The sequence below is a fragment of the Thamnophis sirtalis genome, unplaced genomic scaffold (genome assembly GCF_051295495.1).
Source record: "Thamnophis sirtalis isolate CommonGarterSnake01/CBP01778 unplaced genomic scaffold, rThaSir2_p1.2 scaffold_7, whole genome shotgun sequence".
In the NCBI taxonomy this organism is placed as follows: Eukaryota; Metazoa; Chordata; class Lepidosauria; order Squamata; family Natricidae; genus Thamnophis; species Thamnophis sirtalis.
Window position 1 is genome coordinate 39,409,135 of NW_028261387.1, and position 14,311 is coordinate 39,423,445.

The 14,311-nt window shown below is 38.2% G+C and overlaps 1 protein-coding gene across 2 annotated transcripts in view; it reads left to right on the forward strand.

Annotated features, from left to right (window-relative positions):
• The window catches only part of EIF2B3 (eukaryotic translation initiation factor 2B subunit gamma), a 107,312-nt gene that overhangs the window by 41,351 nt on the left and 51,650 nt on the right, over positions 1-14,311 (forward strand). For both annotated transcript variants that reach the window (XR_015697281.1, XM_087719759.1), the window contains exon 6: positions 9,934-10,023. Coding sequence is in view for 1 of the 2 variants with exons in the window: in XM_087719759.1 (XP_087575885.1) it covers positions 9,934-10,023 (90 nt within the window). In the remaining variant the exon portion in view is untranslated. The remainder of the gene's footprint in view (positions 1-9,933; positions 10,024-14,311) is intronic.

The window sequence follows — 14,311 nt, forward strand, 5'->3', positions numbered from 1 at the left end:
GAAAATGCCAATTTTTGTTTGCACTATTATGAAAGCCATTTGTGAAAAAGGGCTGTTGGCAAGCTTTCTTATTTTTGGAAGGATATAATCCCCCCTCCCCCATTTTTGCAATGTAGGATTTTGGATTATGGGTATAGAATTGCCCCTAAAGAGTGGCCATGAGATATAATTTGCTTAAGCCACTCTAACAACCCTGAGAACAGGCCCTCTTCAGAATTCTTTCTTCCCACAGCCTTTGTTTTTAAGAGCACTTGAAAATATTGTTCTTCGGGTAAATCAAGTTCCATGCTTGAGCCATGCCTTAGGATTTCAGTGAACATCTCTTTCCCAGGCCAAGAAGCTATTGAATTTTTAAAGCTTTTCAGGAAGAAGCATCCATGAGCACATATTTAGCAGTACCAGACTCTATTGAAAGAATAATGGCTTGTTCCTCCATTCAGCAGCATTCTTGTCCTAACAGAGTGCTTGAGTTGCAGTTGTGTCAAAATTATTTTATTTCTATACTTTAACATTACTTTTGGTCCCCCCTTTATCCCAAGTGTTCTCAATAAAATATGGGTATTTAAGATATGGGGGGGGGAGTTTGTCTTAGGAAATGCTTTGCAAATAATCCTTATGAGATGGGAAAGTATTATCTGCACAAAAACTATAGTGCTTCCTAATGCTCTGCTTTTATTTTCTATCCCAACTTCTTTTTGTGATGTACCTTATTCCTTAATAACGAAGTCCTAAGTTAGTAGTTATTAAATGATATTGTGAATTAAATAGGCCTTTTGAATGGTGGGCATGAGTCTTACAGTTGCATGGATCATCTTGTTACAAATATAATATAACATAAACAATAGCAGTTAGACTTATTGTTAGACTTAACAAAAGTGAGAGTTCAATTTTTTTTTTAAAAAAACTTACTCTTTTGAAACTATACCTGTATGAAAGATACCTTCTTTTATCACAAAATATTAACTCAGAAATTCAGCCTGTGTAATACACTTCACCGTTCATAGTTCATCATTTTATAAGGTATTTTTAATCCTTAAATAATGATTCTAATATCAACTAGTTTTAACTTGCAATTTACTAATTTGTTATTTTTTTAAAATAAAATTCTGTGTAATTGACAGCTGTCTAAAATGGAGATGGAGAAGAAAGCTAGGAAAAGGCTTAAAGGAGAAATGTTTCTTCTTAATCCTGTTTCCTGTGGTAGTTTTCTGTCTTCACTCATCACACAACTAAAATACATTGCGGCCTTTTGAGAGGGAGATAGCAGAATCTAATCCTCAAATGAAAGACTTCCTTCTGTTCTAACTGCTAACTATTGTGCATGGATAACGTGGATATATACTGTATTGCAAAGTATTTGAACACAGCTTTACAGTTAAAGTAGTTTTGTGAATTTATGCTCCATTACTGTTTAATCCTTAATCTGTAATGCCACTTTGGATGCTACCAGTAAAGTTAATGAAAAGAATGACTCAACTTCACATTCCTTTTTTGACACTTCACAACAATATCAGAGAGGGTCCCAGATATTGTTCAGAAGTATCAAACAGTAAAGTGCAGGTGATCTCTTTTTCAGTTTTTGGAAACATCTGAAGTAGCAACTTAGTCTTTTGCTATGAGAAAAATAAATGAGTTACTTTTTTGCTGGAGGCATTTGTACGTTTTTGTTTTGTTTTGTTGCAAGTTATAAATAGTAGAAAGCATATCCTGTTTAGTACTTTATGTCTGAATTTGCCTTAAGAAACAATGTATAGTTGGAGGCAGAGATTTTTCCTTTTGCTTTTTCATCTTTTCATAGTAAAAAACTGTTTTTACTTTCCTGTCAGTGGTGGAATATCTCTTCTTTTGTCCTGGGTTGATTAGTGAGACTCAGCAGTATGTCTACACAAAAGTTAGGTTTCCCCTTTGCTTTTTGATGTGAAATATCTAAGTGTGGCTTTTGATCTTGAAGATATTTTCCTCACAAATCTACCAATTCTCAATATCCATTTATATAACTTTGAAAACTTTCTGTGTAAAACCTAAGCCTCAAATATATGAAGGTTTTTTTTGGTACAACTCTTCTTTCCTAACTTTCCTTTTGTTCTTTTAAGTTTAAGTCAACATTACAAGTAATCCTTGACCTACAACCTAATTGAGCTCAAATTACTGTTGCTAAGCAAGACAGCTGTTAAGTGCGTTTCATTTTAAGACTTCTTCTCACTTGAACTCATAATCTATTGTTTTCTAGCCTAGTGTCCATCTAGTGTCTAGTTAACCACTAAACCAACATGTTTCATGCTACTATTATATAATTAGCACAATGTATGACTAATCTCTGTTGAATTACTCTTGCATATTAGAAATGTTCTCAATAAGTTTTTACAGAGCCTGAATGAAAAACCGCAATGTAGGACAGCTTCCATTGTTATGTGGATCCCTGGGTAGAAAAAAGAAGGAATAAAAACCCCAAGGTCCATTACAATTTACTAGAACCCAATGAGTTTATGAAGTGTATTTCTTCCTCATGGACACTCTAAAACAGAAACAATCAAAATAAGGCACTAATGTTTTGCAGAAAGTTACAATATGCAAATTATAATATGTATAAAAATGGCCAATTATCTGGTATGTACCGTTACAATGGTGTCTATAATAGGATAGTCTCAGCTGTAAATTCAAACAGTCAAGACCACCTCAGGGCTAGACTTCTTTGCTGTTTCCTTTGGATAGCAGAGTTCTGAAGCCACACTGTGCTCTAAATTGCTCCTGTTACTAAAATTCCTGTTGATAAAGAAAAAGCCATGGTTTCAGTTTCACTTGATTGTCATTTTATGGTGTATTGTTCAAACCAAATAGCACCATGAGTTACAGAAACTTGAAACCCAAATAAGTAGTCCCCTGCTGTAAATTTAATCCTTTTTGAATATTTAAGTAGCTAATTAAACACATTTAGACATTTTTATCTTGCTTCTGTAGCTGGATTGGATTGGATTAGATTAGATTGGCTGGTGAGAGAGAAAGACCATTAAATAAAATTAGATTCACAACACCACTTTCTATCAGTGGTTTTCTCATCTTCCTTGTATACTCGCTCTTGAGCCTCGGGACAATGCCCCCAAATAATTTTCTAGTTAGCTCAGTGAAACTGGCAGCCATAATTTGGACTTCAAGACTTAATACATGGGTATCCAACCTTATGGCTTGCCTGGGCCACATTGAATGAAGAGGAATTGTTTGGGGCCATATATAAAATATATAATATAGTTAATTTATGATGTTGTGGGGGTCGCATTACTAGCTGTCCATGACCACATGCATAGGTTTCAAATGGGCTTAAAACCTAATCTCTTAAGTATATGCCATGCAAAAGACATATAAGAGAAAATAATTAAGAAACCTTAGTGATATTCACATCGTTTTAAGTCATAAAGTTCAATTTAGGAAACTGAAATTTGAACAAGCAATATGCTAAGGAATGGGTTAAATTTATGCCCTTGATTGTATTTCCACCATTCAATTTAGATTTTAAAATTTTCCTAACTCTGTTGGTGTACTCTCGCCTGACAATAGTTTTTACTTCTCCATGCTTGATGTTATCCAACTACAGAATGCCTAAGTATTTGTAGGCTTCATTTTCTTTGCATTTAATTAATTGGCCATTGGGCATTTCAATTCCCTCACATGCAGTGATTTTGCCCCTTTTTATGGATACAGTGGCGCATTTTTCCATGCCAAACTGCATTGAAATATCGGTGCTGAATACTCGGACTGTGTTTGTCAATGATTGGATTTCTATTTCTGACTTTCCATAGAGTATCAAATCATCCATATATAGTAAATGTGAAATTTTTTCAGCTTCTTTGGCTGTTTGGTAGCCTAATTTCATTTTTTTTAAGATTACTGATAGTGGGATCATTGCGATGATGAAGAGAAGAGGTGAAAGTGAATCACCCTGGAAAATTCCTCGCTTGATATTAACCATTCCGTAGATCTCATTCCCTACTGCCAACTCAGTTCTCCATTGTTTCATCGATGATGATGATTATTATTATTATTATACAATTGTATCACAGCGGCCAGTTGTTTCGCCGGATTTGGCATTGGTTACTAGTCGGGCCCCACCCGACTAGTATTATTATTATTATTATTATTATTATTATTATTATTATTATTATTATTATTATTTATTTGTCTTGTATGCCGCCCACTCCCGGAGGACTCCGGGCGGCTCACAAAAGACAAGGGAAAGGGGGAAACGAGACAAAGACAACATATTAAACACAAAACCAACATTCACAATTTCCGTGGAGGTAGATGCTTCTCAGCTCCCCCCAGCCTGCTGGAACAGCCAGGACTTGGTGGCTTTGCGGAAGGCCGGGAGGGTAGTAAGGGTCTGGATCTCAACAGGGAGCTCGTTCCAGAGGGCTGGAGCTGCAACAGAGAAGGCCCTCCCCTGGGGAGTCACCAGCCGACATTGGCTGGCAGATGGAATCCGGAGGAGACCCAACCTGTGCGATCTAATTGGTTTGAGAGGGGTAATCGGCAGGAGGCGGTCTCTCAGGTACCCAGGTCCGATGCCATGTAGGGCTTTATAGGTAGCAACCAGCACTTTGAAGCGGATTCGGAGACTAATAAGTAGCCAGTGCAGCTCGCGGAGGATAGGTGTAACGTGGGTGTACCTTGGTGCACCCACAATCGCTCGCGCGGCTGCATTCTGGACTAATTGGAGTCTTCGAACACTCTTCAAGGGCAGCCCCATGTAGAGCGCATTACAATAATCCAGTCTTGAGGTCACAAGGGCGTGAGTGACTGTCTGAAGGGCCTTCCGATTCAGGTAGGGTCGCAATTGGTGCACCAGGCGGACCTGGGCAAAGGTCCCCCTGGTCACAGCTGACAGATGGTGTTCTAGAGTCAGCTGTGGGTCCAGGAGGACTCACAAATTGCGAACCCTCTCTGAGGGGCGTATAATTTCGCCCCCCAGCCTGAGAGATGGAACAGTTGGACAATCTTTGGGAGGGAACATCAGAAGCCACTCGGTCTTGTCTGGATTGAGTGCCAACTTGTTTGCTCCCATCCAGACTCTAACAGCCTCCAGGCACTGGCACATCACTTCCACTGCTTCGCTGAGTTGGCACGGGGCAGACAGATACAGCTGCGTATCGTCTGCATATTGGTGATACTTAATCCCGTGCCGGCGTATGATCTCACCCAGCGGCTTCATGTAGATGTTAAATAGGAGGGGGGACAGGACCGAACCCTGTGGCACCCCATACTTGAGGGGCCTTGGGGTCGATCTCTGCCCTCCGACCAACACCGACTGCGACCTGTCCGAGAGGTAGGAGGAGAACCACCGCAAAACGGTGCCTCCCACCCCCACCTCTCGCAACCGTCGCAGAAGGATACCATGGTCGATGGTATCGAAGGCCACTGAGAGGTCAAGAAGCACAAGGATAGAGGGTTGACCCCTATCCCTGGCCCGCCAGAGATCATCGATCAGCGCGACCAAAGCAGTTTCCGTGCTGTAACCAGGCCTGAAACCCGACTGAAAAGAGTCTAGATAATCGGCTTCATCCAAGGACCGTCGGAGTTGCGAGGCCACCACTTTCTCAACAACCTTCCCTACAAAGGGAAGGTTGGAGACTGGATGATAGTTGCTCAAAATGGCTGGGTCCAGAGACGATTTCTTCAGGAGGGGTCTCACCACTGCATCCTTTAGGAGGGGTGGGAAGATTCCCTCCTGGAGAGAGGTGTTCACAATCGTCTGGATCCAGCCGCGTGTCACCTCCCTGCTGGTCGAGACCAGCCAGGAGGGACACGGGTCCAGTATACAAGTGGAGGCACTCACCGCTCCCGTGGCCTTGTCCACTTCATCAGGAGAAGCCCGTTGAAACTCAATCCATAGTGTTAAACTTGAGAGAGTGGTTTATTATACCTAAACTAGCCAGTAACGAATACTGTATGAAATTGGGCAGAATCCATTGTAAACTTCCAGTTAGGACTTTGCCAGTCTTGTTTTCTTATTTGCTTAGGGCTTTTTCACACACTGCATTTTTAAACTGCTTGATTCCCAGAAATAAAATTGGTTTAAGAAACCTGTCCCAGATTTCAGCTACTTCGGCCTCCAATTAGTGGCCTCCTCTGTTTTTGTTTTTGTTTTTTGTTTTGTTTTTTTGTTAATTCCTATGGCCCATACCAGGAAATGAAGCAACAATGGCTTTGCTTTCCATGAGTAAGTCTTTGAGAAGAGAACATATGGATTCCATTGACAGACCTTTTCTTTTGTATGGACTTTTCTGTATTGGCTCTGCCTCAAACTGTGCACCAATCCATGGACTGGGGGAGAAAAACATCTTTTTTTTCATTTATTTTTTCTGTTCCTTAGCCTAGAAGTTAGCTCAACTAGTAACTGAATGGGAGGGGGCATTCCTACCACAGCAAACAGTAATTAATTGTAATAAAGATACACAGAATGCAAACTGGACACCCTGCTTATAATGGTAGGAATCCTAAAACACTACTTTAGATGCAAGCCAGAGGGCAAGGTTGAGTAATGGTTGTCATTGTATGTTCCTGCTCTCAAGAAGCACCTAACATGGTAGCCTAGTCATGCAGATCAGCCCTTAGTCCTTATAGAAAATGAGGACTACGATGAATGAACAGATTGCCTGTATCAGTATATATCTCATTCATACTTTATTAGATCAGTAGCCACGTGAACATGACATTTTCTGAAAGAATTTTCTATTAATCTATTACGTTTAGGTATCTTTTTGCCTTATATTTTATGCTTTATGATAATGTAACCATAACTGATCTGGGTAACACTTAGGGCTAGGCAAATAAACATTTAAAGAATAATTATGAATATTTCAATATTGTTCAATTAGCATGTATTTGTTAAGTTGCAAGTTTAATCTTAATTTAGCCTCCAAATGGGAGGAGCCACTTTTGCTTAAATGGGGCATTATTTTAAAATCCTGTTGGTGGCTACATTTGTTTTAACATGGAAATTTGTCCTCATTGCCAGGAATAGAGTTGGAGTGCTGCAGGGTTTGTATTTCTAGAATTCTTTTATAACTTTAATTTATATTTGATTGTTGGCATGGTTGCAATATTTGTATGATCTGATTGACTGTCTGGATAATTTTTTTAATTAAATGCAGACTGAACTCACTCAATACATGTTGCATTTACTTGTAACAAGTTTTCAAATGATTTGAAATATCTTCCCTTGGTCATCTTTAAGTAGTTGAGCAAGCAGTTAACATTTATGACTCCCATTTTAATAAATGTGTTGGAGGTCTTTTTAACACAAACAAAATGTGCTATGCAGGATAATTAAATCAATATTAACATGTAAGAACTTGCAGTTTCTGGAACTGCTGTCTTAAAACTCAGATATAAACAAAAACCCTGTTATTTTTTGTGGTGTACAAGCCCAGATGAAGGAGGTGTTTCCTGCTTTGTGCTGTTCATGGAATGCATATGGGACTTTTGTTGTTGAATGTGACTTGCAGTTGCCCTGGATTTGCATAGCAACAAATGAGAATTTCAGAATCTGTAACATGTCTTTTCCAATTAAGAAGGATAGAGAAAGAGTTGAATTTTCCAGGGCTTTTTCAAAGGCAGGAGCTGATATACGGTACCTTGCCTAACAAATAGGTGTAATACAGACAGTGATCTGTAAATCCTCAGAGCAGATAATAAATATTCTGGTTAAAATCCAAAAATTTCATACTTGTTTCATGAACTTCGCATCTGTTGTGGAAGGAACATATAGAGCTCTCTTATCATTGAAGGTAATGGAGGAGACTTGGTTTGTGGAACATTCTTCAACATAAAACACTCTTACAAAATATTAAGCGTTGTTATGTTCAGCAATACCTCCAGATAATTATCATGCCTATTAAGATGGAAATCCCCTTAAATTTAGTGGGCTTGTTTCTGATAATATATCCATATACTTGTGCATTTTGGATCCTTCATCTTCGATCAGGGATATAAATGACAGAATTACAGTAGAAACAAATCTGGAATAGTTATTAAAGTGTGTTGCTATTGGTATTTTGCAAGGACAGGCAACTTTTTTGTGGCCAGAGGTAGGGTTCATGGTGGAAAATAGTTTTTTGAATCTACGACCACTTGCAACTCTAACTCAGAATAGTCTAATGTGTCCTCTTTGGGGTCTTTTAGTAGCAGTCTATGTATGCCAGTACAAGTATTTTTGTGAGTTTATCATTTTTGTATATCTCTTTCTGTATCTTAGAATTACTAAACTACGGAAGGATTAATGGAAAAAATAAGATTTATGCTCAAAGGAGATATAAAGATCACCTGGTCAATTGCTCTCCTATAACTAAATACCTACAAAGTCTTTGAAATTGCCATTTTGAATTGTTCTATTCTGAAAAATGAGTACAGATATTTCTTGCTTACCAGCCATTCATTCGGCAACTGATTGATATTATGATGGTGCTGAACACATGGTAGTTATGCCCAGTCCTCAAAGTTACAGTTATTGCTGCATCCCTGCAGTCATGAGATCAAAATTTAGTTGCTTATCAGTCTGCTATCATTTACACCCACAGGGGCATTTCAACTCCCCATCCACCCACTTATCTCTCCCAAATCTGTCCTTTCTGACTGCCCTGCCCTCCACTGCTATCGCTCATCCCTACCACCCCTTACTGGCCCTAGCTGTCCTTTGTCATCTCGGAGGGAAAAATATGGTGTAGGAAAGACAAAAGGACAGAAATGGGAGAGGAATAGGTGGATGGGAGTGTTGAAGCAGAGGCGGATGCAAGGCAGGAGAAGGGTTTGCTCTTACCTAATGATGGAACGGTCCTCCCATAACAATCACAATAAGGACTACTGAAACTGCCGTTGCTAAGTAGTGTCTCCATGTGATGTTCAACCTAACAGCCACTTCACTTAGAAGTCACAATTAGGGAAATTAAGCAAGGTTTACTGTACATTCTTTATTTAGAGGTATTATATGCTTAGAGCCAAAATTTAGAATCCTCATAAAAAAAAATTCAGTTACATCAAAAAAAGGTTGAATTTCTCTTTTCCTTTCATTTGTTTTCTTAGGAGACTGAAAGTAGCTTTCCCCAATTTAGTGCTTTTCTAATGCGATAACATTGGATTAGGTAAAACTGATTTAAAAGAATAGAGAGAGATTTTTTTTTTGAAATTCTATTTCAAATAGATTACATTTCCTGTTACTAAATAAGCTACAAGTTGAGCACACTTATCTATCTGGACAAAGGTTATATAAAACACATGATATCACAATTCCTAAAGCTTTCTCTAAAATTCATACATTCAACTTTAGAAAATAACTCAGTGGAAAAAATCAATAGGAACCAGTACCTTTTATGGTTAGAAATATTTGTTGTTACCAAAATAATAATATTCTGTAAATGTCATGTTCTGTTGTATTTCCCCCCCCCCCCCAAAAAAGAAGTAAACAAATTAAACTGGTAAAATTTATTTGAAAAAAACGTATTTGTATGGAAGCAGAAGAAAATCCGATAAAGGAAACATTGCAAATAGTTTGCAGAAATAATATTAGGCAATATTGGTATTTCTAATTTAAATTGTTGCTGCAGTTCATATCAGTCTTTCCCTTTGATACCAAACCTTAAACAAAAGTCTCCTGCAGAACAATGTGGCATAGAATTAATGTAACATCAGCTTTCAAGGATTAGAGCCTGATGTACTTACAGAATGGAATCAGTGACAAACTGGATAAGCAGGTGTGTGTTTGTATGACAAATTAAAGTCATGGGAGCCATCACAATTCACCTCTCCACTAATTCCATAACAAAGGTTTGGGAACACAGATGGCCCTTGTAAAATTTTACCATCAAGAAATTTTAAAGTGGAGCTCTTAAAGTAACTCTGGAATGCAGAGCTAAGTGACTTCATTCTCTGTTATTTCCTCTCCAGGCATTCACGAATTCACATTAGGACAGGTTTGATGGATGCTCATCTGTACTGTTTGAAGAAATGTGTCATAGACTTCCTTGTGGAGAACAGGTAAGGAAAAGGATCTAGAACCCAAATGCACTTCAAAAATGTTTGAATGTCACACTGGAAACATCCTCGGTCTTGCTAAAAAGCAGATTACAATATACAACTAGTGTTTTTCTTGCTTTAAATATAATAACACCCTCTTCAATTTGTGATCACATGGATGCAATCCCTTGATATCCCATGAACCTTCTTTTTATGCTCATGGAATATCAAGGAATGCACTGTGCATTTTAATGATATGCATTGCAGGAGTTCTACCTCATTTTCTACTTATGGGCTCTCACATGTATAAAAGAAATGAAAGAGAAGCAGAAAATACTGAGAAGATCCGATCCCTTCATCTTCCTACTTCCTCTTAGGTACCATGTTTCAGTTTTGAACATATGCATATAGTTATTCCAATCCTGTTCTCAGACTCAGCATTCCCTTTAAAAAAAACACTTGGGTTTTTCCAGGGCCCTCTCCACTGCCTTTCTAGCACTGAAATCAGATGGACAATGAGCAAATTAAAGAATAGAGAGTGAGATGAAACTTTCTTAAAGGTGCTCCTCACCATCATTATTGGTACCATTTATGTTGCAGAACATACAAATGAAGCATCATCTGTAAGGTTTAATTATGTTTTTAAAAAATAATTGAGTCGGAGGAAGATTATGCAGGCCAGTTGCATTGAAAAGGTAAGAGCTTATAAAAAATGCATGGCATCATTCTCTTTCCCACCTCTGATTTGCCACATAGCTTCTTAAAGATAACACAACTATATCTACTGCATCTCACTCATTTTGAATTTGAAGAAGAGAAGGGGTAAATTAAAAAGTTTATCTCTCTGCTTGTTGCATAAAGAATCACTCAGTTTCTTCCCGTTCCTTAGCTGGAGGGGTGTTATGGACTATTTCTATTTGTCCTTCAGATGTTGGACATTTGTAAGTGACCACAATTTTTTGTTAGCCATCAAGGCCACCCAAACTTTGTTGGCTCTTGGTGGGAAATAAGTTTAAAGAGGAAGGCGACAGTGACAAGTTCCATTTAACTGAGAGTTATCTGCAGGATGTCTGCTCTCTGGAATATATCAAGTGCGGGGCAAGTTTATTCAACATGAATGCTAGACAATTAACTCTAATTGACAAGACCTAAACAACTTGTTTGGACACTGGAAATTAAATCCAACCCATTACCTCCCCTGCCTCCCTTTTGTATATGATGGTAACTTTCCACTCAGTAGCATTAGACAATGGAGGATTCCCACACTGAACTAATAATCTTGTTGACTTCATACTGAAACTTAATATGTGCCTTCTTTTGTCTTCATTTATATCTATTAAAATGCTATGTTCAGTAATATGAGTATTTCTATTCCTTTTGTATGGGTCTTCTTTTTGCACATTATTTTGTCTATTTGTAAATCCAATCCTTGGGATAAATCCTCATGTTGGCTATTTTTGATACAACCTGTGTATGTTGCGGTGTTCCTAATATGAAATTGAGACCACCTACTGTGAGGAAGAAAGGCATCCTTTTATGGAAGAAGAGGGAGATCCTGGCTATAATGGTTTACCCGCAATGAAGAGCTATGTACTCACCTCAAACTAGAAGTAACTTAAAGCTGAACCCCAGGCATAATTTTCAGTCCCACCTGCTCCAGATGTTGCTGGAGCTGAAACAGCTGTGTTCCATAATACTTTGCCCCCTTGAAATACTGCAGAAGGCACAGGTGATAATAATTAAAGAAAAAGATAAGATGCTAAGGATAGAGTTTAAATGTTATGGCCAAGTGATATAGTCAAGATGATAATTTTGTCTGTACATTACAGACAGGTAAGGAGGTGAAGGATGACCAATGTGCAAGCAAGTTTCCTACAAGTAAAATAGTTTGCTGTAGTAAGAAACCCTACTTTTATTCCCTCTTCCCCATTTTCAAAACAATTCTTACATATGTGTTTGAATGTATAACATATTTTTATGTTCACCAGACTTTTAGTTTAGAGGCTACTTATTTTATATTTTGATAGATTAGATTAGATTAGATAACATGTTATAGTATTGCTGATTTATTTTATCTGTATTCTCCTTAGTAATAAATCCATGGTAAAGTTGTTGTAACAACTAATACTGGCTGGCCATTGGCTGCATGCCAACCATAGCTACAGGAAAGATAGATCTGTACAAGATGTAAGGTAAAGATTTAATTGGCTACATTCTTTGCTATCAATATGAGACAGGCAGTTAGGTTTCTGCAGTTTGAAAAAAAAGTTACTAGTTCCTGAGATATAAATCAAAAGAAAAGACACTACTTTCTTCTTAATTCTCATGTAATGGTCTGATCAGTTTGGTTTCTCTTTATTGAAGAATGCCAGATCATTAATATTGAAGATCACCAGAAGATTCAACTGGTCCAGAATGTGGCAGCATGGACAGTAATGGGCATGCCTTGGTGTACCCTCACTGCACAAGCTGCACTGGTTGTGAGTTTGCTTCCTCATGTGATTCAGGATACTAGTGATTACCTACAAAGCCCTAAAGGCACAGGGCCCAGGTACACAAAGGATCATCTGTCTCCGCTGGTATCTTCTTGGTCACTTCAATCCAGCAGGATTAGTTTGCTCCAAATTTCTTCAGTTTAAGATTGCCATCTGTTTGGAATCTGGAAAGGAACCTTATACAGTATCTGTCATAGAACCTACTCTCTTGAATATGGTTCTCCAAGAACCGCTATTTGCAACCTTCACCATCTGCTTCCAACTTCCACTTTTGCTGTGATTGCAAAATCAATGGGAAACCCAGTAGAAGGTTGCAAATGGTGATAATATGAGCATGGGATTCTATTACAAGGTAGGATTTGCCTAACAACAGCTACTGATAGTGCCAGAACTACCTTAAAAAGACTCTGTGGCCCCATGAAAGTACATTTTAGAATCCCATTGTTTACAATGGAGTTCCCTATCCCAATTACTATCGATGTGACCTATAGCTCCTTTCTACAGGTATATTTACCTCTACACACACAGACCTTCTGAGCTGAACTGAAGATGCCTCTTGGATGAGCAGTGAAACATTTTCAAAGAAAGTTGTTGCCTTTTTGAAAAAGCACCTTTGGATTGATTCAGAATCTTTCCAGTTGGAGAAAGTGGATTATTTCAAACAGAAGCCTTCAGGGCTAAAGAAACTGAAATTATAGTCCAGCCAATTTATCAAATGGAATAGCAATAGATAAAGTTGTTTAATTCTAACATTTTTTACTCCTGATAACTGTAACTAAATCCTGATGACGCCACTTAGTTTGGTAATGAAATATCTGCAAGAAAAGACCCAAGTTCAGAGGATACCAGGAAATCCCCAGTTCAACCCTGAGGTACTAATTTCCCCTTCTATAGGTACCTAAATGAAATCTAAACACGAAAACTACATTTTTAGTTTTCATCTGTTATATTTATGCCTTCCCCTTTCCCCAATAAATTCAAATCAATGTCTACTTCTTTCCTGTTCTGTTTTACCAACCCAAACCCTTTATCAAAGCAGTCAGACAAAGATGGTGAATTTGAAGGCTAGAGATTTGAATTTGGATCTTTCCCATCCCTAGAACATGGAAACAAGAAGGGCAAAATAGAACTTTGAGCTACTCAGAGCACAAGAAATGATGTGAGGATGATTAGGAACAACTCTTGTGGATAAATTCTAAAGAGTAATAAGTTAGATAATTAGTTTTGTCATATTTTGTTACTTTTGAACCTATAAATGTCAAATTTAATAGCCCTACACGGAGCAGTTTCCCGAGCAAAGTTAATCTGCTTTTCAGAAAAAGCTTTTAATGCTCTTGGCTTGCTTGCATTCAGAGAAGCAAAGTATCAAATATGATTTGGGAAAGAAGAAAAAGCCTTAATGGGTGGTTGAAAAAATTGGCTATTGATAAGCCGCTTCCTCTGCAGTTCCCTTCCTCCTACCCTCAGTCAGTCTCCCAAGATCTTTACTGTGACCTTTTCTGGAAAGCTGTTTCAGAAAAAGATTATTTTTCTCCCATCTGAGCTGCAGACTGGAAGGAATGCTGTGAAGAAAAATCTTCAAAGTTCTGTACCTTCCATGAATAGCACCAAGACCACCAGAGGGTAGGAGCTGTGTTTTGGTTGATTAGAGTAAATTTTGTCCACGGGCTTCTGCTTGATTTGCTTTGTGGTATATTGTACACAGAGGCCCCTGCAGGTTTACATTAAGATATTGCCCAGACTAAACCAGTCTGTAGTTTTGCTTTCTCCCTTTCAATGCCTTTTTATCATTCACGCTGTCACCTGTGTTTCCT